The sequence below is a fragment of the Vipera berus genome (genome assembly GCF_964194415.1).
Source record: "Vipera berus genome assembly, chromosome: 2".
Taxonomy (NCBI): Eukaryota; Metazoa; Chordata; class Lepidosauria; order Squamata; family Viperidae; genus Vipera; species Vipera berus.
The window spans coordinates 150,462,351-150,485,580 of NC_138203.1; the positions used below are offsets into that span (position 1 = coordinate 150,462,351).

Here is a 23,230-nt window from a genome sequence, read left to right on the forward strand (position 1 = left end):
GCCATTCCCTCACTGTTTCCAGGATGGCTTCGCGGGCCACATGAAACCACTTCGCGGGCCGGATCCGGCCCCAGGGCCTTGTGTTTGACATGTCTGATTTAGGGTAACCCTAACCCACCTGTTTTGCCAAAGAAGATCTAGCCCCATTTATTCCCAAATTAGGCCGCTGAAATTAAGAAAGCGTGAAGAACACTGGCTTTCTATATATAAATGCAGTTCTGAAATTGAAAACATTTTTGGTCTTAAAAGTTGGTTGTGTTTAGATGCCCTCCTCCTCGATTCCAGTATTGTTTTGCACTCCATTCCAGTTCATGTTCTTTGACGTTCTTGGAAAAAGTAATCCCCCAAGGATGAGTCTGCTAACTCATTTGTCAGAGGTTCTTATAAAAAAGGAAGGAAAGGAATGTGAATGTGAATGGAAGGCTAAATTGTGATAAACCCTGAACAGCTGGTTGAGGTTAGACTTCAATGTCTATTCTATGAAACCCATAAGTAACAGTTGTTACATATTATTTTACAGAGCTGATAGCTCCTTAAAGCTTAAGATAATAAGGAATGGCATTTTACTTGGGAATTTGATAAGGAGAAACAATTTCCCTGTGCAAAACCCAGATATTTTCTGTATATACATAAATTTTTGGCAGGGAGTGGGTGGGATTTCCTTCTGTTTACAAGATCTAGATTAATTTATGCAAGTGTGATCCTCTCAAGGCATGTTAGACTACAATTCACATCAAAGACAGCAAGTTTGGCCACTGGGAATTCTGATCTAAAATATCTCAAGAGTACCATGCAGAAGGCAGTGTATAAATTTCAGAGTTCCCTAAATAAGAGAGTAGAATAGAAGCCATCAGCCCAAATAACCCTATCATATGTCATCAGAGTTTATGTTATGTTCTTCAGTTTAGCATACAAAGAATTTGGGGATGAACAAAGTGCATTTTCTCCCTAAGCCTTTGCAAAAGCCTAAAGGAAAATACATTTCTCTTCCCCAAATTCTTTGCAGTTGACGAGGCAGGCAGGAAATGGCAAGGAAGATATCTCTCCTCCTGCAATTTTGCATGGTTTAATGATTGTGTGTATGCATGTATTGCAGAGGGAGAAGTAGACATCTGCCTGCAAATAAAGCTTTGGTAAAAAACAAAACAAAAAAACCCCAATAGCTTTTCTTTTTCCAATGCAAAAGTCATCACTCCTGCATATTCCAGGAGCAAAATCACAAACCATATTCATTATAATTTCTTTTTCCCAAAATACAGCTAGCTTTTTAACAAAAGAAAAAAATATTTTAGTATTGGTAGAGGTACCAGTTTGAAACTCTTGTTAACATAAGAAAAAAAATTCTTCTCAACCCTGTGAAGATTTTATAAGGCTTTTGACATCTTTGAACTTTTAAAATTCCTTTCAGTGAAGTATTTCCCACAGTAACAGATTGGCACTATTACTTTTCCTGTAGCGATGCTTTGGCATTTAGAAATAATTTAATTTTAGTGAATTATGATTCTGCCAGTAATAATTTTTCCAATTGTTCTCACAGCTACAATTCTCCTCACTCATCCTCCTTTTAACAGGAACAAATGGGCACTTTTATCCAGCAGCATGACTTCTGACTCACTTGTACAATTAATAGTAATTACATAATGTAAATTAATTTAAGTTAGCACCAGTGTGATACTGAAATGAATGTTGTTATGCCCATTTTGCTGGGCAAAAAAAAATCCATCAGGACTACAATGGAATTATTTAAACTGAGACAGAGACCAAATTCGTAGGCGAAGGTCTATTGCCACTGAGTGGAGGCTAGTAACTGCCAAAAGAGGGCTTTTTTTAAGGGTTGTGCCTTACTGGTGGAATATTCTGTATAAGGGATATTCTGTATTCCTTGAGTTATGACCCCAGTTGGGATCAGAATTTCTGTTACCAAGCAAGGTCGTTGTTAAGTGGGTTGTACCCGATTTTATTACCTTGTTAAGCAAATCACCACAGTTATTAAATGAATCATGCAGTTGTTGATCGAATCCAGCTTGCCCCATTGATGTGGGGATGTTGCAACCATCACAAGGACGAAGAACGGTCGTGGTTGTGAGTCACTTCTTTCAGTGCTGTTGAACGGTTACTAAACAAGTGGTTGTAACTGAGGACTGCATATATCAATGCTTCTGTTGAGAAATTCCCTTGGAAATTCTTACTGATTTTTCTAGAAACAGGTTTCTTTAGCTTTCAAACAAGTTTCTTTAGCATTATATATGTGGACCTGGTCCTACTGTAAGATTTTAAGGGAGGTAGTTTGCCTTTGGTTTATTATTGATTGATTGATTGATTGATGTTGCAGGTTTTAGTTCACTATGATATGAAGCTATCATTTTAGTTCTAGCCTTAAGAATGACTTTAGGAATATAATTGAATGTTAACATAATAATACGGTAATTAAATATAGGACATATATACTGTGTTGTTTTAACCATTCAGTCGTGTCCAACGCTCTAAGGTTGCCAAGAGTTGGACACAACTGAATGGTTAAAATAACATACTGTATGGGTATAGATAATGGGTCTGTTACTTTAATGTTACATTTTTTTATCTTTTTTGCCATATTCTTCTATATAGAAATCTAACTGTAGACATATTAAAAAATATACTCAACCCGTATTCACTTAATCTAAAGCCTAGTATTTATTCAAACTCAAGTGTTTGTTTTTTTGTAGAATGAGGTTCAAACAAATGAAAATGAAGACAAAGACTACAATTATGAGCAGAAGGAGAATTTGCCACCATGTTCCGACAATTTCTTTCCCCAGCCCGTTGAAGAAAAGGTAAGAGACTGCCATGGTGCTAAAAATTAAAACAACCCAGATATGGAATTCCTGTGAATGTTTAAAATGGGATTGTATGTACTGATGAAAATTGGTGAATTAATCTTCTGGCTCTAAGATTGTGGAAATATTTCAATCTAAAATTTATAGCATATATATAATTTTACCTTTATTAGCATAAACCAGTGTTTCTCAACCTTGGCAACTTTACAACCTCGGCAACTCCCAGAATTCCCCAGCCAACATGCTGGCTAAGGAATTTTGGGTTTTGAAGTCCATCTTAAAATCACTGAAGTTGAGAAGCACTGTCTGAGACTGAGTAGAGTGGGCCTTTAATATGTATTATAGTATCCAGAATAATCTTAGTAGTTTTTTGTTTCCAAGCACAGATTAATAGAGTCATTGAACGTGAAGCAATGTGTAGAGTAGCATGAGATACCCGTAAAAAAAAATTCCTGTGCAGAACCTATAACCTTATTTCCTGAAAGCTATCAGCACATTTTTATTCCTCACATGGAGCTTTTTCTCTGCCTTCTCAGGCAAACTGACCTTCATCCTATCCTAGTAACCTCTTGGTTTGTTCGAAGTTGCTTCCCCAACAGAAGGTTAGCTCCTTTTGAAGCAAACATCATGGATTAAAGAAGTAATTTCCCTTGTTTGTTCTTTTCCTACAGCTGAATGGATGCTTTCAGTAAAAGGCCTCTTCCTGCTGAGTTGAAAGAGTGAATAACTTATGATTTTATAGGCTTTATTTGTGGCTTTCCCTTCTGCCCGATTAAGCGCTTGCTTGATACGCATGAGAACCTCATGCAGGAAATGTGGAAATGAGGCGTGGGGAAAGTTTTTACAACTTTCCTAGGTATAGGCAGAATGTGCGCAAGAATATTTAATAAACCTACCAGCATGTTACGTCTTCATTTGCATGCCGAAAGCACCGCTTCATATCACATGAGGGCTTAAAACATGAGTGTCTTCACTGAGAGTGCTCTTGAATGTGCTGTGAAATGCCTGCAATCATCTGTTTCTCCAAATAGGACCCCCAAGCGTAGAATGTTAGCCCAGCTTACTTGGCTTCTTGTTAATTTGCACAGTTTAATTGCTCACAGTGGGACTTTCACTGTAAATTAGAAGGAAGCTGCAGTTAAGCTTATTATGGTGTATTAATTCCTTAATTGAGCAGTCTTAAGGTGTATTTGATTTAACCGGGTGAATACTGGGGAGGGGGAGACACCCTTTTACTCTGAATGTGGCACAACTTGTTTATTTATTTATTTATTTATTTATTTATTTATTTATTTATTTATTTAATTGAATTTGTATACCGCCCTATTCCCGTAGGACTCAGGGCGGTTTACAGGGCAGTTAAAACCATGAAATACAAAAATTAAAATCAATTAAAACAATTAAATTAAATTCAAGCCCCAAGAGTAAATCTAAAACCCAGTTAAATTAACAACCCCACAGTCTGGACCAAACAGATCAAAGAGCCAGGTTTTCAGGTCCCGGCGAAATGAGCGAAGGTCCGGGGCAGTCCTAAGTTCCGTGGGTAGTTGGTTCCATAGGGCAGGCGCACCCACAGAGAACGCCCTTCCCCTGGGAATAACCCGCCGGCATTCATTAACCGCCGGTACCCTGAGAAAGCCCTCCCTGTGGGGGCGCACAGGACGATGGGAAGATGATGCCGGCAGCAGGTGTTCCCTTAGATAGTCCGGACCCAAGCCATGATTTATGATTGCCCTGTATTCAAGAGTGCATGTATATATGTGCATACACACATACCAATATATATCCTGTGTGTGTTTCTGTGTCTCTGTGTATATTGATCAGTCCTCTAAAATTCCAGATAGAACCTGTAGATAAAATGCTGAGTTCTACTTTTATTGAGTGAAGATAAGCTGGTGTTTCTTCCTGATAACGGTACAGTGTTTTCAAAGGTGGAATGCATAAGCATTGACATGCACATTAAAAACTGTTAATGCAAATAACAAGATGTTAAAAGATAATCACTCAGTGTTGAGGAAAACAAAGTGGGAAATTACAGGTAGCCCTGGACTTAGTATCCTAATGGAGCCTGCACGTTGTGATCATAAGTCGTGACGGTTGTAAATCAGGTCACCCTCATGACCAACCCAATTTTATAACCTTTTTTTGTGGCCATCATTATACGTTATGAGGCATTTTTGCCAAAACCCAGAAGTAAACGTTGGTTTTTGGCCAATATGTAAATCACAGTCACATGACCACAGGACATTGCAAACAGCCGTAAATGCAGGCTAATTGATGGGCACCCAAAATAAGTGATATGATTTTTGGGCGGAGCGCTTGGAATTTTGGAACAGAGTCTTTAAGCTCCTTTGGGGAGATATTGGAACCCCTGAGATATTGGAACACTGCTATCGTATCACCCCTCGTCCTTCTCTTCATTAAACTAGACATACCCAATTCCAGCAACCATTACCTTAGCTAACTTGATTTAAAATGCTAACATAATTGAGGCCATTGCATATCATTTTTTTTCTAGAACGGAGACTACATAACCAAGGGAAGGGCTGTATCTCTCTGAAATATCTCTATATTGTGCAGCTCTCCTGTTGTCCTTGGACCTGGTGTTTCAAGGCAAACATAGCCAACAGCTGTTGGTACTAAGCTGTGTTGAATCAATCAGACCCCCTCCTTGCAAAGCATTCTCAGTGGTTGAAATTATATCCATATCAGCTTTTTCAAAAAAAAGGTGTGAGAACTGTTTAAGCTACTGATATTTAGTGGCTTAATAGCCAAGTACACTACTAAAAAGACAGCCTGACATAGCAGATTACACCTTGGTCTTTGTTCAAGGCTTCATTTCAAGCCCAAGCTTCCTGCATCAAGCTGATCAGTAAGACTGCTAACTTTGGAATAGGTACTGTACCATGTATAGTGAATATCTCAAGATTTATTGCAACTGGGAGTGAAATCTCTTGTCTGGCCTTTGAAGCTAAGCAGAGCTGATCCTCACGTGTGCTTGAAAGGGAGATAGATCTCCTAGCCATATTAAGGTGATAGGCTAGCCTGGGAAGTTGGAAAAAAAATTCAGAAGGTTCCAGTGGCAAATTATTTCCATACTAAAAAAAAATTAAACATGGATGCATCTGTAAAAATGAAGTTGAATATTACTCAAAGAAAATAGTCTTATAGTACCTGCGCTGAACTTACTTCATTTTGAAATGTTCATTAATTACATAGAATCTGATTTGGTCAAACAATGTGCAAGCACTTGAGCTGCAAAATCATGGTAGTGGAAGCTATTAATTTAAGCATATATATTTGATAGACAGACAAACAGATCTTGGAGCTGGAGGATTGGACTTGTTAGTCCAATGCAAGTGACTACAAATAGAATCTAAAACTCTGCATGTTCTGTAGTTGTTCCCAGTTTGCAATCCAAGGCCTCAAGGATATTGTTTTTCTCTAGTACTGGTGCCAAAGTTTTTTTTAAAAAACTTTGGGAATTATCAAATGTAAGAGGCTTTGGCTTTGTCACCCAAATCTTATAAGATGTCAGGTTGTGATTTGCTGATCTTACGCAGTTCTTTTTAAAAATTAACTGTTACCTTAAAATATAAATTAAAGCGTTACTAAATGTTTGGGTTCTGTGGACACTATCTGGGAGAGTTCTGTTTTTCACATTGCCAATTGCTAGCTTGTAGTCCTCAGAAACTTCCAGGCATGGTATAAGGGTTTATGTAATCCACAATAGTAGGGACTGCTTGTTTATGACAATTTAAGATTTGATGTGGCAGTAATGCTTTGTTTTTTCACTGAATCACAATCTGCTTGGTGTTTTTCCCAACACACACAAAAAGCTTTGCTGCTTTTATGCTTACTATATGAGGTAGTTTCTAGTTCTCTGGATAACTCCATAAGAAACGATGGCTCCTATACATTTCTCTCCTACAGGTTTCAATAAGTGATGGTTTGAATTCCAGTCCCTGTGAAGATGGCACTGGTGAGTTCTTAATCTCTCTTTTATCCCCAAACTTAAAAAATAAAGAATTAACAGATGTTCCTGTCTGTTAGGTTTTGTTTTAATAGTTTTATTAAGGTTTACAAAAACAAAGATAAAAAGACAAATGCAAATTAAGAAAAATATAAAAAGATGAAAAATTGAAAAAAAGGAAAGGAAAACAGAAACAAAAGATTATAAGAGATGACTCCCTCCTTCCTCCAGACAAATATAAGCAATTAAATTAATGCCTTCTCTAGTATTTCAATTTTAAAAACCCCTCTTTTTCCTATGTCTCTTGTAATTTGATTATCAATAATCAAATTAAATAAATTACACATCCTGATCAATAACAATCTGTTAAGAACTATCATATATATATATATATACATATACATATACATATACATATACATATACATATACATATATATATATATATATATATATATATATATATATATATATATATAGAGAGAGAGAGAGAGAGAGAGAGAGAGAGAGAGTGTATATATATATATATAGTATATATATATTCATATTCTAATCTTAGTAAGAAAATTAATTTTGCAAGCCAAACTTATCATTTTCTCTAAAGGATAAAACAGAAGAAATTTCTTCCCTCTTAGAAATAAAGCCTTTAAAGTCTTATCATACAATCCTAGCCAAAAAGAAATCCCATGAACAGCTAACTAGAAAACCATAACATATTTTTAGCCCTTAACCACGCAAATCCACTTTATATATCCATCAAGTTGATTTCTTATCAATTTCTCTTTGTGTTTTTCTGGGAACAGCTTGAGCAGTTCCTATTTGTCTCTTCCCGGAGAAAATTTTTCTGGTTCCACATATATTGCTTTTGTAAATTCAAAGCAAGAAGGCGTTTCAAGACCCTCTTCTGATTATACCTGTATGTCTCTTTAACTATCAAAACATCAACTGGTTTCATTGGTAAATTCATCCTGACATCATTTTGCATACCACTCTTATATTCTGGCATTTTTAAATAGATCCACATGGGTGACCTTTGTTTTCTTCTGAATCCAGAGAAGAATTCTGGTGAGCTGATCCCTTCACCAGCTCCTATTTTGACCCTGTTCATAGGTCCCGTAAAAAGCACAAATGCTCAGTTTGCAATGCTGCATTGAAGATCCCCCTGTCGGTTAGCTTTTACCAATTATTTAGTTCAGAAAAATGCCTACTTTGCCTTCTGAAACTTAATTCTGGAAACAGTGCCAGTCTTTTATATAATCAGAAGTAAACTTGCCTAAATCACCGCACAACTGTTTGTCCTGTAGTCTGAACCTCTTAGGAATTTTGCATGTGCTTAAAACAGACTGGATTGTGTTCTTGCTTGCATAATAGTTGGTCATTTCTGACTTAAAAAATAAATAAAACTAAATGGATTTTGCCATACAAGTAGACTTTGACTTATGATACTGTTCAAAATAACGATGGTGCTGAAAAAAAGTAACTTATGACTAGTTTTCACACGATCAAAATTCAGGCAGTTGGCCACTAGTATGTATTTACGAAGGTTGCAGCATTCCAGGGTTACATTTTCATTTTTTCAACCTTCCCAGGAGGCTTCTAACAAGTAAAGCCAATGGGAGAAGCTGGATTTGCTTAGCAGCTGTGGTAAAAAAGTTGTAAAATAGGGCATGCTCCTTAATGACCGCATTACTGCCAGGAACGACTTCCCATCGCCCAGTGCGCTCACACAGAGAAGGCCTCCTCAGGGTACCGTCGGCTAGACAATGTCGGCTGGCGAACCCCAGGGGAAGGGCCTTCTCTGTGGGAGCGCCAGCCCTATGGAACCAGCTCCCCCCTGAGCTTCGGATGGCCCCAGATCTCCAGTCCTTTTGCCACGGCCTCAAAACACTCTTTTTCCACCTGGCTGACCTGAACTGACAGGGATTTTAATTATGTTTTTAATTTTTAACTGTAATTTTTAACTTATTTTAATTTTAATTTATTCTACAGGGGCCATTAATTTAATTTTATTTTAACTTCTGTATTATTGTATGTTATTGTTGTTAGCCGCCCTGAGTCCTTCGGGAGATAGGGCGGCATATAAGTCCCAATAATAAATAAATAAATAAATAAATAAATTACTTAGCAATGGAAGTTCCAATCCCAATTTTGGTTGTAATGTGAGGACTTGCCTATAGAAACCGGGATAAGAGACTACTGTAAATGCAAAAGACAAATGAAAAATATTGGTACAACTCTACGTTAATGCCATCTCTGAATTTGAATTATTGCAGAATAATAGATTTGGAATATAAATCTGCCTGGCGTCATGGTTTATCAGAATAGTGTGATCTCACATAGGAGTACCAAGCTATTCCATGAAGTTAATGTGTATTAGAAATAATGTACTTTTTGTGTTGTCTCCTGAAGGAAATATGAGTGGATGTGAAGATAAGAAATAGCTTGTTTGGTGGAATTATCAAGGCAAAAATAGCTTATAAGAGACACAAGGCTAACTTTCCTTGGTCTCACTTAATCATTTTTTTCTACAGAGCTGGTTCCTCTACTTTCAGTTAACCACAAGCTTATTATCTAGATCAGGGATCTTCAAACTTGGCAACTTTAAGACTTGTGGACTTCAACTCCCAGAATTTCTCAGCCGGCTGAGGAATTCTGGGAATTGAAATCCACAAGTCTTAAAGTTGCCAAGTTTGAAGATCCCTGATCTAGATTCTAAACCATAATTTGGCAAGCAGATGAAACAAAAATTAAATGAGTTTAAATATATGTGCATGTGCTGTTTTAAGGCCAACTATAGATTAATTACAGTTTTATATAAACTGTGTGTAGGTGAAACTTTTTTATACTAAGAGTAGGAAAGAGGAACTATTTTAGGACTCTAGCATAGGGAGAAAGAAGGCTTAGTCCTTTTTATTTTTTTTTATTCCCTTTATGCTTCAGTTAGCAGAAAATAAACTGCCATTCTTTCTGTCTTAATCGGAGGGGAAAGCCAAAAATTAAAACCTAGTATTTAAAACAGATCTGTCCTGTCAATTATTATTTTACTTTAAAGAATGCCCCCCCTGAAAAAAACGCTTCATCTAAAATTGTAAACAACACTTTTTAACATTACAGATAGTTCTCGATTTACACCACTTCATTTAGTAACCTTTCAAAGTTACAGAGTCACTGAGAAAAAGTGATTTATGACTGTTTTTCACACTTATGACACTTGCAACATCCCCATGGTCATGTGATCAAAACTTGTATGCTTGGCAACTGTCTCATACGTATGACAGTTGCAGTGTCCCAGGGATCATGTAATCACCTTTTGACACTTTCTGACAAGCAAAGTCAATGTGGAAGCCAATTCACTTAACAACCATGTTACTAACTTAACAACTGCGGTGATTCACAACAGCTACGGTGAGAAAGGTCGTAAAATGGGGCAAAAATCACTTAACAAATGTCTCACATAGCAACAGAAATTTTGGGCTCAGCTGTGGTCGTGAGCATATGCATCAGTGCAATGCTTTTATTGACTAAAATGTATGCAATTAATGAAAGAAATCTTGGCCAGTCAATGGCAGAAAGCTTTAGCTGCTAGAACTTATGTGACTGAATCTAATCAAATGAAGTGCAGAAATGGTTCTACATCCTGTTTCCCATTGAAACATTGAAGTACAAAATAATAGAAAATGTTAACCATTTCAAAATAAATAATTGATCTCAGAGGCTAAAAGAAAATATGTTTTAACTTACTCCAATTGCAGTATATAATTTTTGGGAATTGTCTGTTAAAGAATTTTGCTTAATCTTAGGAAAATATATGACAGCTTTAAAGAGTTCAGACAGGTGTTAAGTAGACTACCTTCTATGCTCCAAAGCATAAAAGCATCTCATTATTTTCAATATATTGTTTTTAATTTTTTTGAATATCAGTTGTAGCTCTAGGGAAATCAAATGCTAAGAGCATTAATCCTTGAAAAACGATTCTTCTGCGATGTTGCTAATGGATCTATAGACCTTTATTTAATATCTGTCCTGCATCTGGATAATACCTTTTGTTGGTTTTCAGAGTTGCATCATGCCTCTAGGTTTTTTGTTTTTGTTTTGCTGCTTTTCAATTTCCTCTCCTCAGAAAAGTACTTAGCAGTTTATTTTATATGGTAGGGAAATATTGTTGGGTCAAACCAATAACTCACCAGTCATTTAAAGCCTAAGCTCTGAATGACCTAATTAGCTTCATTTATGGAGAAAACATTTATTCCATCTTGCATCTTGTAAGACACAATGTTTTTGTGCATTGAATTTAATAAGTTAATATTATTTAAACTAGGATTTGTCTGTGGGCACTTCAACATAGGCTCTTTGCACCACTGCAAAACCAGACCATAAACCAACTACAGTATATCCAGTATCACGTACAAATATTTATTTTTGCTTTGCAAAAGTTATGGGTAGCCATTTTTTCCTCTCGCCAGAAATTCTTACCTCACTGTATCCCAGGTGTCATATAATGTTCTGTTCATAAGTCCTTGAAATGTAATGTTGCCTAGCAGCTTCAAAGATCTCCCTTCATAGCAAGCATTCAGATTTTTTTTGCACTGGGGGTGGGAGCCATATGATCAGACAGATGCCCATCACTCTTCAATTGCAGCAGTGTTGATTGCTTGGCTGGCTTCACAATGATTTGGTGGAACTGGGGAGTGGAAATGGGACTGTGTGGAAGAGCCTTGTTTTGAAGAAAAGAACCTAATATGATTTCTTTTGTTTTAGCTGGGTGTAGCTCCCAGAAAGATATTGAAATTGAAAGACCTGTCTATGCCAAACAGCAAAGTCCTAATTCTAGAGTGTCTACTCAGTCTGAGAACTCTCCTCCCAAAGCAATGAAGGTACAATGGAGACTATTTTTCATTATTAGCAATGGGCAATATAGGGAAAAAAATCTATAATGTAAATTAGTTGGTGAGAATTGTACATTATTGCCTGTGTTTCCTTTTGTAGTCATGCTGCTTTTTGAATTCCAAGTTTTATTAAAGTTACCTTTCTGCACATTTTAGGCCATGAAAGTATATTACATTATAGTTCTGTGAATTTGTAAAGATATATTTACTTATTCCTTTGTTAGATTTTATGTCTTCAATTTTTTCCAATTAACACCTTTTTTCTCAGTTCTGGGATATAGATTGAGTTGAGAAAAGGTGAGTGACCTAAAATCACCAAGTCGGTATCTCTAACCCTATTCCGCTGGCTTTGAGGATCTCTTAACAAAAGTTATTTTAAAAAATTGTATCATTGGTACAGTGGTTTCTATATAACACAATTTAATTTTTATTCAACATACAGAATAATGCATTCAAAATAAGCAACACGAATATGTTGATATACAAATGAAGAATGACATGGCTGCATTGTACATGTGTGCACACAAATGAGAAAAATACATATATAGGCCTAGAAAGATCTAGTTTTTTAGAAACTCGTTTCAGGACTGGCATATTGGTATAATTCTACTTTGGAGACCCTAAGCTTGTTCCATTTCTGTACTTAACAAATTTGCATCAATACATGTTCCAATATCTCAGGGGTTACTACAAAGAGGAAGGAGTCAAGCTATTATCCAAAGCACTTGAGGGCAGGATAAGAATCAAAGGATGGGAACTAATCAAGGAGAGAAGTAACCTAAAACTATGGAGAGATTTCCTGACAGTTAGAACAATTAATTAGTGGAACAACTTGCCTCCAGAAGTTATGAATGCTCCAACACTGGAAGTTTTTAAGAAGAGACTGGACAGCCATTTGTCTGAAATGGTATAGGGTTTCCTGCCTGAGCAGATGACCTCCAAGCTGCTTTCCAACTATTCTATTCTATTCTATTCTATTCTATTCTATTCTATTCTATTCTATTCTATTCTATTCTATTCTATTCTATTCTACTCTACTCTACTCTACTCTACTCTACTCTACTCTACTCTACTCTATTAATATAAAATGCTTTAAACTTTCTTTAGCCATGAGGAAGTCCAGTTGCTCACATATCATAAGGTCTATTGTGTTATTGGTGACATTTCTGAAATAATGAAGACAAGTGTCAATCTATATTTTCCTCTACATTTTAATTGCAATAGACTAAATTCTATTCTCAGCTGGGTCTATTAAAGGGGTAGAAAGGTTACTCCATGGTATGGTTTTTGAGTCATAGAAATGTTAATGGAACCCAGAACATTTGATTTCTGTTCTATCACTAATTTGAGGGAGGGGAGTCAGATTTTTGACTGAAATAGGAAATTGTGCAGTATTGCTAATGATTTCACTGATGTGTCCATGTAGTTTTTCTTAAACAGTTCTGTGTGAAATATGTTACAGTATATACCAGGGATAGGCAATCGTGGCTCTTTTATGACTCATGGACTTCAACTCCCAGAATTCCTGTCAGCTATGCTGACTCAGGAATTCTGGGAATTGAAGTCCATGAGTCATAAAAGAGCCGAGGTTGCCTACCCCTGGTATATACACTGTTACTCTTTGTTTTGAATTTTTTTACCTGTTCATAATACTTATCAGCTAAGTCTACTTTAATAGCTTTATAACAAAATAGTTTTCACTGGAGGAACACTTACTATACTTTCCAGTCATCTATATAAGTTTATAAATAGTCATTTGTCTTTTTCAGCTTCTGTTTCCTGCTCCTCTCTATTCCTGTCTTCTGCTTCCCTTTTAACGTGAGCTCATCTTTCAGCTTTCCTGAGTCCTCTCCTCTTTTTATTAACTGGACTTCACAGTTCTACTCTAGTTGCTCCTCATAACATGCTTGAAAAGGAATATACTTCTGCACACTCCAAAAGTTTCTCCCATGTAAGTTGGAAGGGGAATACACATTGCTGCAATTGATGCCATTTATTGCAAGTGCCTGTTCCCAGAGTAAACTGGGAAAGGCGAGGTTTTAATATTCAAATTTATTTCCTGGATTCTTTAAGAAGGATCTACAGTCTGCACTAATTAGGGGAATTCCATGACACTATAGCTTCCCTGATCATTATAATGAAAATGTTTCATTGTGTGCAACATTTCTTTCTTTTCAAAAAACTTTTTCTGTAGAACACAAAACCAGCCTTGTGCTTTTTTTTGCCAACCATTTCCAAAAGCTCTGGGCAGCTAATCCATGTGTAAAGCAACGTCAGGTGTTTAAACTAAGTGAAATCTTAACATGCTTTAGGTACAATATTATTAATTGTCATCATTGCTTGAATAATCTGTCTAGCAGCACAGCTCTTTCCTCCAGCTGTGTCCTAGCTATTTGTTTAATTTGTGCCACCAGTCTGTTTTTACTTTTATTTAGACAGCACATTCTTATAACATTTATAATGCACATAAAGAGTTTTGATGCATTAGATTACATTCATAATTTCTGCTTTTTGAAACAATTCCAAAAGTATGAAATTATTTCAGTAGATAGTTTATTATAAGAATCAATTGTTTGACAATTGATTTTGAAGGCAGAACATGTGATAAAAATAAGCTCACCTAATTGCTCAGGTAAATTCACTGAGGTTACAATCAGTCACTTACAACCATTCATTTAACAACAGTTCAAAGTTACAGCGGTACTGAACTTACAACCCGTTCTTGCACTTATGACTGTCGCAGAGCCCTGGTGGTCAAAATTCTACCACTTGGCAACCAACATTTGCAATGGTTGAAGTATCCTTGGGTCATGTGATCATCATTTGCAAGCTTCCCAGCCAGTTTCTGGCAAGCATAGTAAATGGGAGAAGTTGGTTTGCTTAACAACTGCATGATTCACTTAACCACAGTGATTTACTTAACACTTGTGACCAAAAAATGCCACAAAACTGCACGTCTTACTTGACAACTGCTTTGCTTAGTAATGAAAGTTCAAATCCCAATTGAGGTTGTATGACGGCAATTTGGAAATAAACCTCCGTTTAGTTATCCATGACAGACACTCGCGGATACAGAACTTTTATTATACATTAGCATTATCAACAACCAACACCACACCGGAAGTCAGCCTGCTCCGACGCTTGTTATGGATGGCTCGTCTGAGTTTTCATAACATTTCACAGTAGACTTCTGAATTGATGGTCGAACCACACTCCATGAACTTCACTAGCAGTACTCCTTTGGCATCTTCACATTTGGTGGGATTTTCTATGGCATCACTTCCGGTGCGGTGTTGGTTTATGATAATGCTCACCTGCACATCACTAGAAGCACCCAAGAACTTTTGAAGCAGTTCTGTTGGGATGTTTTTGATCACAGCCCAGATTTGCCGCCAAGCAACTACTACTAAGGAATTTCAAACCTTGTAAGATGTTATGACAAGTGCCTCAATTCAAATGGCGATTATATCGAAAAGTAATGTAATGATGTAGTTTTCTAATGTAATAAAAGTTCTGTATCTGCGAGTGTCATTGATCACCAAACGGAGACTTATTTCCGAATTGCCCTCGTATAAGTTGAAGACTACCTGTATTATGGCTGCCATTGTGACTTTTTGACCACAGCCTGTAGGTACCCTTAAGCTTCCCTAATTCCTTGTGCTTCTTCAATTTTGTGTATACTTTCTCATGCATTTTCTGCTTGGGTGAAGGCAGAGCCCCAAGCTTGGACAGTGGAAAAGAGAGAAGAGGAAAAATCTTACATGCTTCAATCATAAGCCAGCTCTGAGTGGTGCTGACTGACTAGTTCTAGCATGCTTTTTAGCAGACCTATTCTGAGCATTAGTTTGCCACCTTGAATAAAAACAAAATGTGAGTTTCTGTGTGGCATTTAAACAGGGAGTAGCCTTGATAATGCTCAGGATGATGGCGTTTTGGTGGTGAAACTAAGTGCTAACATTTTAAGAATTTGATTAGAGCCTTTAAATCTGTCTTCATCATTTTAGACTCTTGAGTGCCTTTGCTGCTTTTGCTCTTGGTCTGCCTCTTATGTTACTTCTCTTTTGAATCTGCTGTCCCTTTAGAGATGCTGAAGAAGATGATACAATTGTAACATTAAATTGGTAGAAATCCAGAATTTTGTCCATTCCATCTGGTTGTTTGATAAATTTTGGAGACGGTTAAAAATAGCAACAAAAGATAGTTTGCTAAATTATTTTGGGATTTTGCAAACGTTTTCAAGAATGGCAACCCTTCTAATGTGATGGGATCTAGGACTAGGTACACATAGGAGAGAATGTTATTTTTAAAATAAACAATTTAATCTGTATTAACTTTAGAGGAAGGTTCTGTAGAGGCTCAGGACTCAAATATCAAAAGCTTGTTCATATTTACACCATTCGTCCACTTTTCTTCCAACAGAAGTTTCAGGTGCCAGCAAAAGAAATATGTATTGCTTGCAAGAAGACTGTATATCCAATGGAGCGCCTCTTTGCAAACCAGCAAATCTATCACATTAGCTGTTTCCGGTGTTCTTACTGCAACAGCAAACTCACGTAAGCCTCAGACAAAATAAAAGTAATTTACTATAAATGTAATGTTCTAATGTGCTTTAAAGTAGAGAAATGTTTTTAGTACAGTAGAGCTATACACCAAAATGTGAACCGAGTATAGTGGATGGTCATGAGAAGTTTAAGAGATATAATAATTTGGGGGCAATTATACATGCTTACAATGAAGTAATCATAGATAATAAAGCTACTGTGGGATTTCTAATTGTGGTAGTAAAAAGAAAATTATAATTCATATGATCATATAAGCTTAAAAATTAACAGCTTTAGAGATGGAGAAGGCTACTAATCTATATTTTTTTTCAAAAATATGATCAGATAACTATCGTCGCTAATGGGAATTGCTGGGGTTAACGTTGCTAAGCAATGTAATCTCATGACATTACAACCATATTCCTTAACAATGGAAATTCTAGTCTCAATTAACATCATTAAGCAGGAATTATCTATATTTCAAATCCATTTTTAAGATATTTAAAATTTAATAGCTGGAGCAGTGAAGAGTTGGACAATGAGTAAGAGCACACAGTTATAGCTAATTGGTTAAAGAGAGCATGAGGGAATCTGAGCTGTGATTGGTTCCTGTGAGAGCAAAGGGGGAGTTTCCTTGTTTTCCGCCTTTTTCCTCTGTGCCATGTGTGTGTGTGTGTGCTCTCTGTTTTACCTCATGATGTTCCTGCTGTGTTGGTTTACCTGACGATGTTCCTGTTTGTCTATCTTATTTACTGTAAATATACTGGTTCATGTCAGCCTCTCAGACTCCATTTGGACACTGGCTGCGCAATTCCCTGACAATTTTCTAGTCAAAATCCACATGTCCAGTTAAGTTTTAAAGCTAAAAAAGTGATTTGACCTGAAATGAATTATTGTACAGTGTTTAATATTACAGTTTCCATCTGCAGATGGGGTACAACAGTTTTCTCTTTATATATGGCCCTTTGAAATAAGTACAACAGCAGGTGTTCCTTTTAGTAACCATGATTTCTTTTAAACTATGACTACTTTTTATATCTGAAATTTTTTCCCTTTTAAAATTGCTATATAAGGAAAGTGATTCTAAACAGAACAACTAGTGTAATTAGACTGCTATAATATTTAACAGTAGATGCATGCAACGGCCCAATCTCATACGTTACCTTAGGTTGTCTTATGGAGTCAGTGATAAAACGTGACTTTTTTTTATTTTGAAGGCATGGTAAGCTTCTTCAATTCTTAATGGGCATTTTTATTTTATTTATACAGACTTGGAACATATGCCTCTCTTCAAGGACATGTTTACTGCAAGCCTCACTTTAACCAGCTCTTTAAATCCAAAGGTAATTATGATGAAGGTTTTGGACTTAAGCCTCACAAAGAACCATGGGCAAGCAAAACTGAGAATGATGACTATATTGGAAATGCCGTGGAAGCCCCTCATAGTCCAGGAGTAGAAGATGCCCCAATTGCAAAAGTTGGGGTTTTAGCTGCCAGCATGGAGGCAAAAGCTGCTGGAATACCTGAGAAGGAGGAAAAAACTACAGAGACAAAAAAGTTGAAGATTTCCTGGCCACCACCTCCTGAACAAGGCAGTCAAGGGAGTGTCTTGGAAGAAGGCATTAAAGTATTCAAACCAAAGTGGCCCCCAGAGGATGAGGTCCATAAACCAGATCCTCAGGAAGAAGTGGACCAAGATCTTAAGAAGTTACGCAGAACATCATCATTAAAAGAAAGAAGTCGACCGTTTACGGTAGCTGCCTCATTTAGAACAGTATCTGTGAGGAACTATCGGATGGAAAACTCATCTCCTCCCAAGCAAGAAATAAGTACAGCACAGCAAAATGACGAGTTTGTGAAGGAAATGGCAGTCCAAAACAAACCAAAGGAAGAAAGCAGTACAATTGAGTATTTTGGCACCACAAATACTGCTGAGAAGGATAAAGAACTAGATCAAGAAAAGGAAGAAGCACAAAATGAAGAGTTCCTATTTAAGAATGGGCAGAACAATGCTGAGCCAGAGGAGGAGGAGGAAGAAGAAGGTGGTACAGGACAGCCAGCATCTCTTGAGAAAGAGCCAATGATTTGTATCTCTCCAGAATATACATGCTTGATTCTCTCAAGTGAAAAAGAATTCCCCACTAGTCCAAATTATAGATCCAAAGATGTAGGGCTTTTTGAAGGAGAAGACCAAGAAGGTTTAACTGTGGAAGAACAGATCAAGAAGAACAGATACTATGATGAAGAAGATGATGATGATGATGAATAGATTTTATTCTCTTTTTTTTTCTTTAAATAGAGGGTGCAGAGCCTTAAGTTGGAGTTTTAACGTTTTGTTCTTTCCTAAAGCAGGTGTCTTTATGAAAGTGACTTTGTGTTGCGAATTAGTGTGAAAATCACATAACACTTCAGATCTATTTTATAGGAATATATTTTGGAAACTTACAAGAATGTTACCAATTTTTTGATGAAGCTTAAATGCTTAAAATTGTAGATAGCTGCTGCCCCAGTTGAGCGAAAATGTGTTTCACATTCCATTCTGTAACTTGGTCACTTAAAAGGCATTGTATTCTCTTCTGCTTACACAATTTCAGCCATTTCACAGTTGAACGAAAGAGATAGGGCTTTGATATACTTAATTATGATATTATCACTACTAACAATACTATTGCAGAGCTTCCAGATCAGTTTCCAAGGGATAGGGACTACTTTAAAAGAGACTGCACTTTAATGTATATATAAAAACATAGTAATACTTTTTTAAAATGGTGTTACACTGTTTTCAAGAGAGGCATTGTTCAGTACCTACAGTATAATATGCAGTCTGCAATTTGATAGAAGAGGATGGCTGACTTTGCTTAATGAGGATTAGGAGAGAATCTTTCCACTTTGCCTTTTATTTTATTTTATTTTGTCCATACCACTCTGGTTGTAAATTGGCACCCAGGTGCCTATGAGTCAATTGGCTTTCTCTGACCTGGGCTTAGGGGCATCTGTATTCCCAAGAATCAACTACAGAATGGCAAAACTTCTGTCTTTCGGATATTATATTTACCTTCTATATTTGCTGTCCTGAATAACATTTTTCCTCTTGAAAACGTGATTTTCTTTTTTGACAAGCAATCAGAGTTCTCTGTGAACCAAACTGCCAGATTTGAGTTAGTGTGAAAAAAGTTGCAAGAAAAAGAATCTATACAATGATAAACTTTTGTTTTGAGACTTATGTGTTTAGAGTTTTTCAACTTGGCTGCATGTGTTATATAAAACATAGTATTTTGAATTGGTTAAAAAGTTAGTTGAAATAATTTTAACAGGGCTATGCAGCTGTTTGGATTCAATTCCAAAATGGAACTTGAAAGTCTGTGGAGCATAAAACAATATACTCAGGCAGCTTTTTAAAGCATCCTTGTCTTTTTCCAGATCAGATGGCAACTGCTCAGGGCAGATGAGCAATCCTGGGAAAAGATGTGGCTATTTTAAAAAGTTGTAGACCAATGCTTTGGTTCACACATTTCCGTTTGGAAGCACCTTTTGGGAACTGGATCTGATGCATTGTATAGCTGTTATTTTTAATCTGTATTATTTGTTTACTTAAATTCTAGCTACAATTTTGCAATTGTGAAATATCTTTCTTTTCTTACCAATATTGTATAGTTTGAAACATATTTACTTAATAAATGCTCTGTCATTTTTTTTGTGGGAAGCTTTTAATTCAGACTCTTTTTTATAGAATCTTATTTTTCACCAGGAGGTGGCACTATGTGACTTGTATCTTAACGGTTTTCTTAAACTTTTATTCTAAATAGGTCTACCTATATGGGAATGTTATTAGGTATATAGTAATTTAATTTTTTTAAAAAAAAATGCAAAGGGTTTAACTTCCATCATGCATGACAAATAGAAAACAATGAAAGATCAGTTTAAACATACTCGAAAGCCCTTGGTTAAAAGTGTACAAGTTTAGCCAATTATAATGCATTTTATGAACTTCTTGAAGGTTTTGGATGATACGTAACTAGAAGATAAATGAGATTTTGGAACTATAATACTGGTAAATAGCTCAGCTCTGACATTTAATATGCCATTAATGCCATCATAGATATGCTTGCTTACCTTTATCTAATCCTTGGCTTAAGCTAACAAGCTGTGATATGGCTTCTTTTTTTATCATTCCAACTGTGTACAGTAGATACAGAGACCATTTTGGGTCAGAAGTCAGACACTAACCTCTTAAAGAGGATTTCTTCCTAGTCCCACCAAATTACTTTGGGAATGCAGTATAAATTCTTAAGCTTTTGTCACACCACTCTAAAATATCCTAATAAAGCTATTTAGCATTTGTAAGTCTCTTTCAGAATGCTTCAGATATGTGATCTCCACAATCCTTCAGACAGGTAGTAATGTATTTATTAGGATAATGGAGGACACCATCTCAACACAAGGCTTCTGGCATCTTTGCATAAGATTTTGCATCAGCAAAGATTGGTTATAAACTTGTGCAGTCTTCTGAAGGTACATGGCTTCTGGCTCTGCACAGTTCACTTGAAACCAGAGTAAAATTCGGCTTTTATTTTCCAACATTGCAGAGCTCACTGCTTGCCCATTTTTTAAATTCACAAAAGTGCTAATAGAGTCTCAGTTTCCGGGCTTGAGACATTATTTTATTTGTAGAAGTCCAGTGTCTTGGATCATTGTCAGGAATCTCTGCTTTCCCAAAGTAGCTATCGTAACAACACACAGCCATAATCAGACCAACTGGGGAATCTGCCAATTGGTAAATAGAGGACAATAACTTTGCAGCTAAGGAACCTGCTGTCATGGATGTTGCTCAGAGACAGAAATATTATCGGCAAGAACTAAAAATGATGGGGGTATGCTAGCAAAACAGATAAAATTGAGAATGACTGCAACTGGGCTTCCTCCAGCTTTGCAAGGCAGTTGGGAATGAAGATGGTAATGATGTCAAAGCACTCACAAAGTACCTCACCTAAAGCCACTTGTAGAATTCATGGTAAGTCAGGGGTAGGCAGCCTCGGCTCTTTTATGACTCATGGACTTCAACTCCCAGAATTCATGCTGGCTCAGGAATTCTGGGAGTTGAAGTCCATGAGTCATAAAAGAGCCGAGGTTGCCTACCCCTGGTCTAAGTGGAGATTTCAGACCTTTCATGAACAATTCAGTCTTGAGCATTATATGGTCTTAACTCATGAAGTAATTAAGCTTTCCCAAGGACTACAGGTAGCCCTCAACTTACAACCATTCATTTAGTGACTGAAGTTACAATGGTAGTGAAAAAAGTGACTTCTGACTGTTTTTCACATGACCGTTGCAGCATCCCCTTGGTCATGTGATCATAATTCAGATGTTTGGCAACTGGCATGTATCTATGATGGTTCCAGTGTCCTGGGGTCATGTGATCACCTTTTGAGATCTGAGAACTAAAGTCAATTCACTTAACAACTGTGTGATTAACTGCAGAGATTCACTTAACAACTGTGGCAAGAAAGATCATGAAATGGAGCCAACAAATGTTTTGCTTAGCACAGAAATTTTAGGCTCAACAGTTTAAAGCAACACAGGTTTCAAGTCAACATTCTTATTTTTCCCTAAAGGTGCTTTTCTTAAATAAATCCCAGGTATCTTTTTTAAAGCAAACAAACATAGCTACCATGCAATAGTAGTGATTCCTACTCAGTTTTAACAGTTGATGTTTCCAAGCGTGAGTACTGATAAGAGATCCTGGACGTACGGTAGTTGCAAGAGACAATGTAAGATATGCTGTCCCTTGTATAGGAAAAAAAAACTGGCCAAAAGTTTTTTAAAAAAACAAGTTACAGTATCTGCTGGAGGCTGGGATTATGAAAGGGAAAAACATTTTACCAGGTCCAGAGCAGCCATTTTAAGAAAGTAAAGTTGTATATCTGGTATCTTTTTATCCATTCCTTTTCTCTGGATTACAGTTCTTCCCATGGTTCTAAGTGTGGTTTATTGTTGATGTCAGATATTTGTCAGAATTAGAAAGTGGGTGTTTTATCTCATTATATCTCTTCTTCCCCTGGCTTAATATTTGCCCTCCACTTTTAGAGGCCTGGATAACTTCAGCCTCACGACAGCCCCCTTGAATCTGCTATCCCCTCTGCTATCCAGTTCCCTTTAGGCTCCTTGATCACCCTGGACCTGCAGATATCCAGCAGCAGAAGCAGCCAGCATCCCTAAGGAAGTATTTGGTTTGTTGAAAGCGGTTCAGGGTCTGCACCACTTTCAACAGAGTGTTAAAAAATATTTTTTCTAAAGGGAATTAAGGTGATGTCTATCAGTATAATAATAATCAGAAAATTGAACAGAATGGGATTAGGTTTGATGTGGGGGAGAAGGCAGCAAAAGAAAGATGAATTTTCAAATAAAGCTTGATGAAACGGCTCAGTGGAGAAAAATATTTCCCCAAAGGATTCCTATGGGAGAATGTTGCCAATACCTCCATTCTACACTCCCTCCCTCCTTCCCCCTCCTGGCCATTATGCAGTCCATTCCATACTTCCTGTTGCGCACACAACACACAAATACCACATGAAGTACAGCAAAAGCTCTTAATCACAGATGTAATGTTACTTTGGCGTACAGAAGAAAATGTTCCTTCTATGCTAATAAAGGGGTTGGAAGGCATTCTAGAAGCTGTTCCGCATGCTTTCCCTACCTTGTTTACCCTTTCTATTAATATAATTCCTTACACCAGTCTTTCACAGTCTTGACAAGTTTAAGATGTGTGGACTTCAACTGCCAGAATTCCCCTGTCAGCTCCACTGTTGAAGTCCACACATCTTTAACTTGCCAAGGTTGAGAAACACTGCCTTACACATCGGTGCCATTTCATTATATAATTCTTTTTACCCTATTCCTCTTACCTTGCCCGCTTTCTATTTTATTACTATGGTAGTTTAATTTCACCTTACATTTCAAGAACTTCCCAACTGCTACAGTCCACCCATCCTTAATTGAATTAAGTGTGTGCCATCT

The 23,230-nt window shown here is 36.8% G+C and overlaps 1 protein-coding gene across 5 annotated transcripts in view; it reads left to right on the plus strand.

The window, feature by feature from the left end:
* LIMA1 (LIM domain and actin binding 1) overlaps positions 1-19,985 on the plus strand; it is a 63,189-nt gene extending 43,204 nt beyond the window's left edge. For all 5 annotated transcript variants that reach the window (XM_081321419.1, XM_081321420.1, XM_081321421.1 and 2 more), the window contains 5 exons: positions 2,706-2,813; positions 6,750-6,798; positions 11,548-11,663; positions 16,095-16,228; positions 17,486-19,985. In XM_081321419.1, coding sequence (XP_081177545.1) covers positions 2,706-2,813; positions 6,750-6,798; positions 11,548-11,663; positions 16,095-16,228; positions 17,486-18,485 — 1,407 coding nt within the window. In that variant the 3' untranslated portion in view covers positions 18,486-19,985. The remainder of the gene's footprint in view (positions 1-2,705; positions 2,814-6,749; positions 6,799-11,547; positions 11,664-16,094; positions 16,229-17,485) is intronic.
* The last annotated feature ends 3,245 nt before the right edge of the window (positions 19,986-23,230 follow it).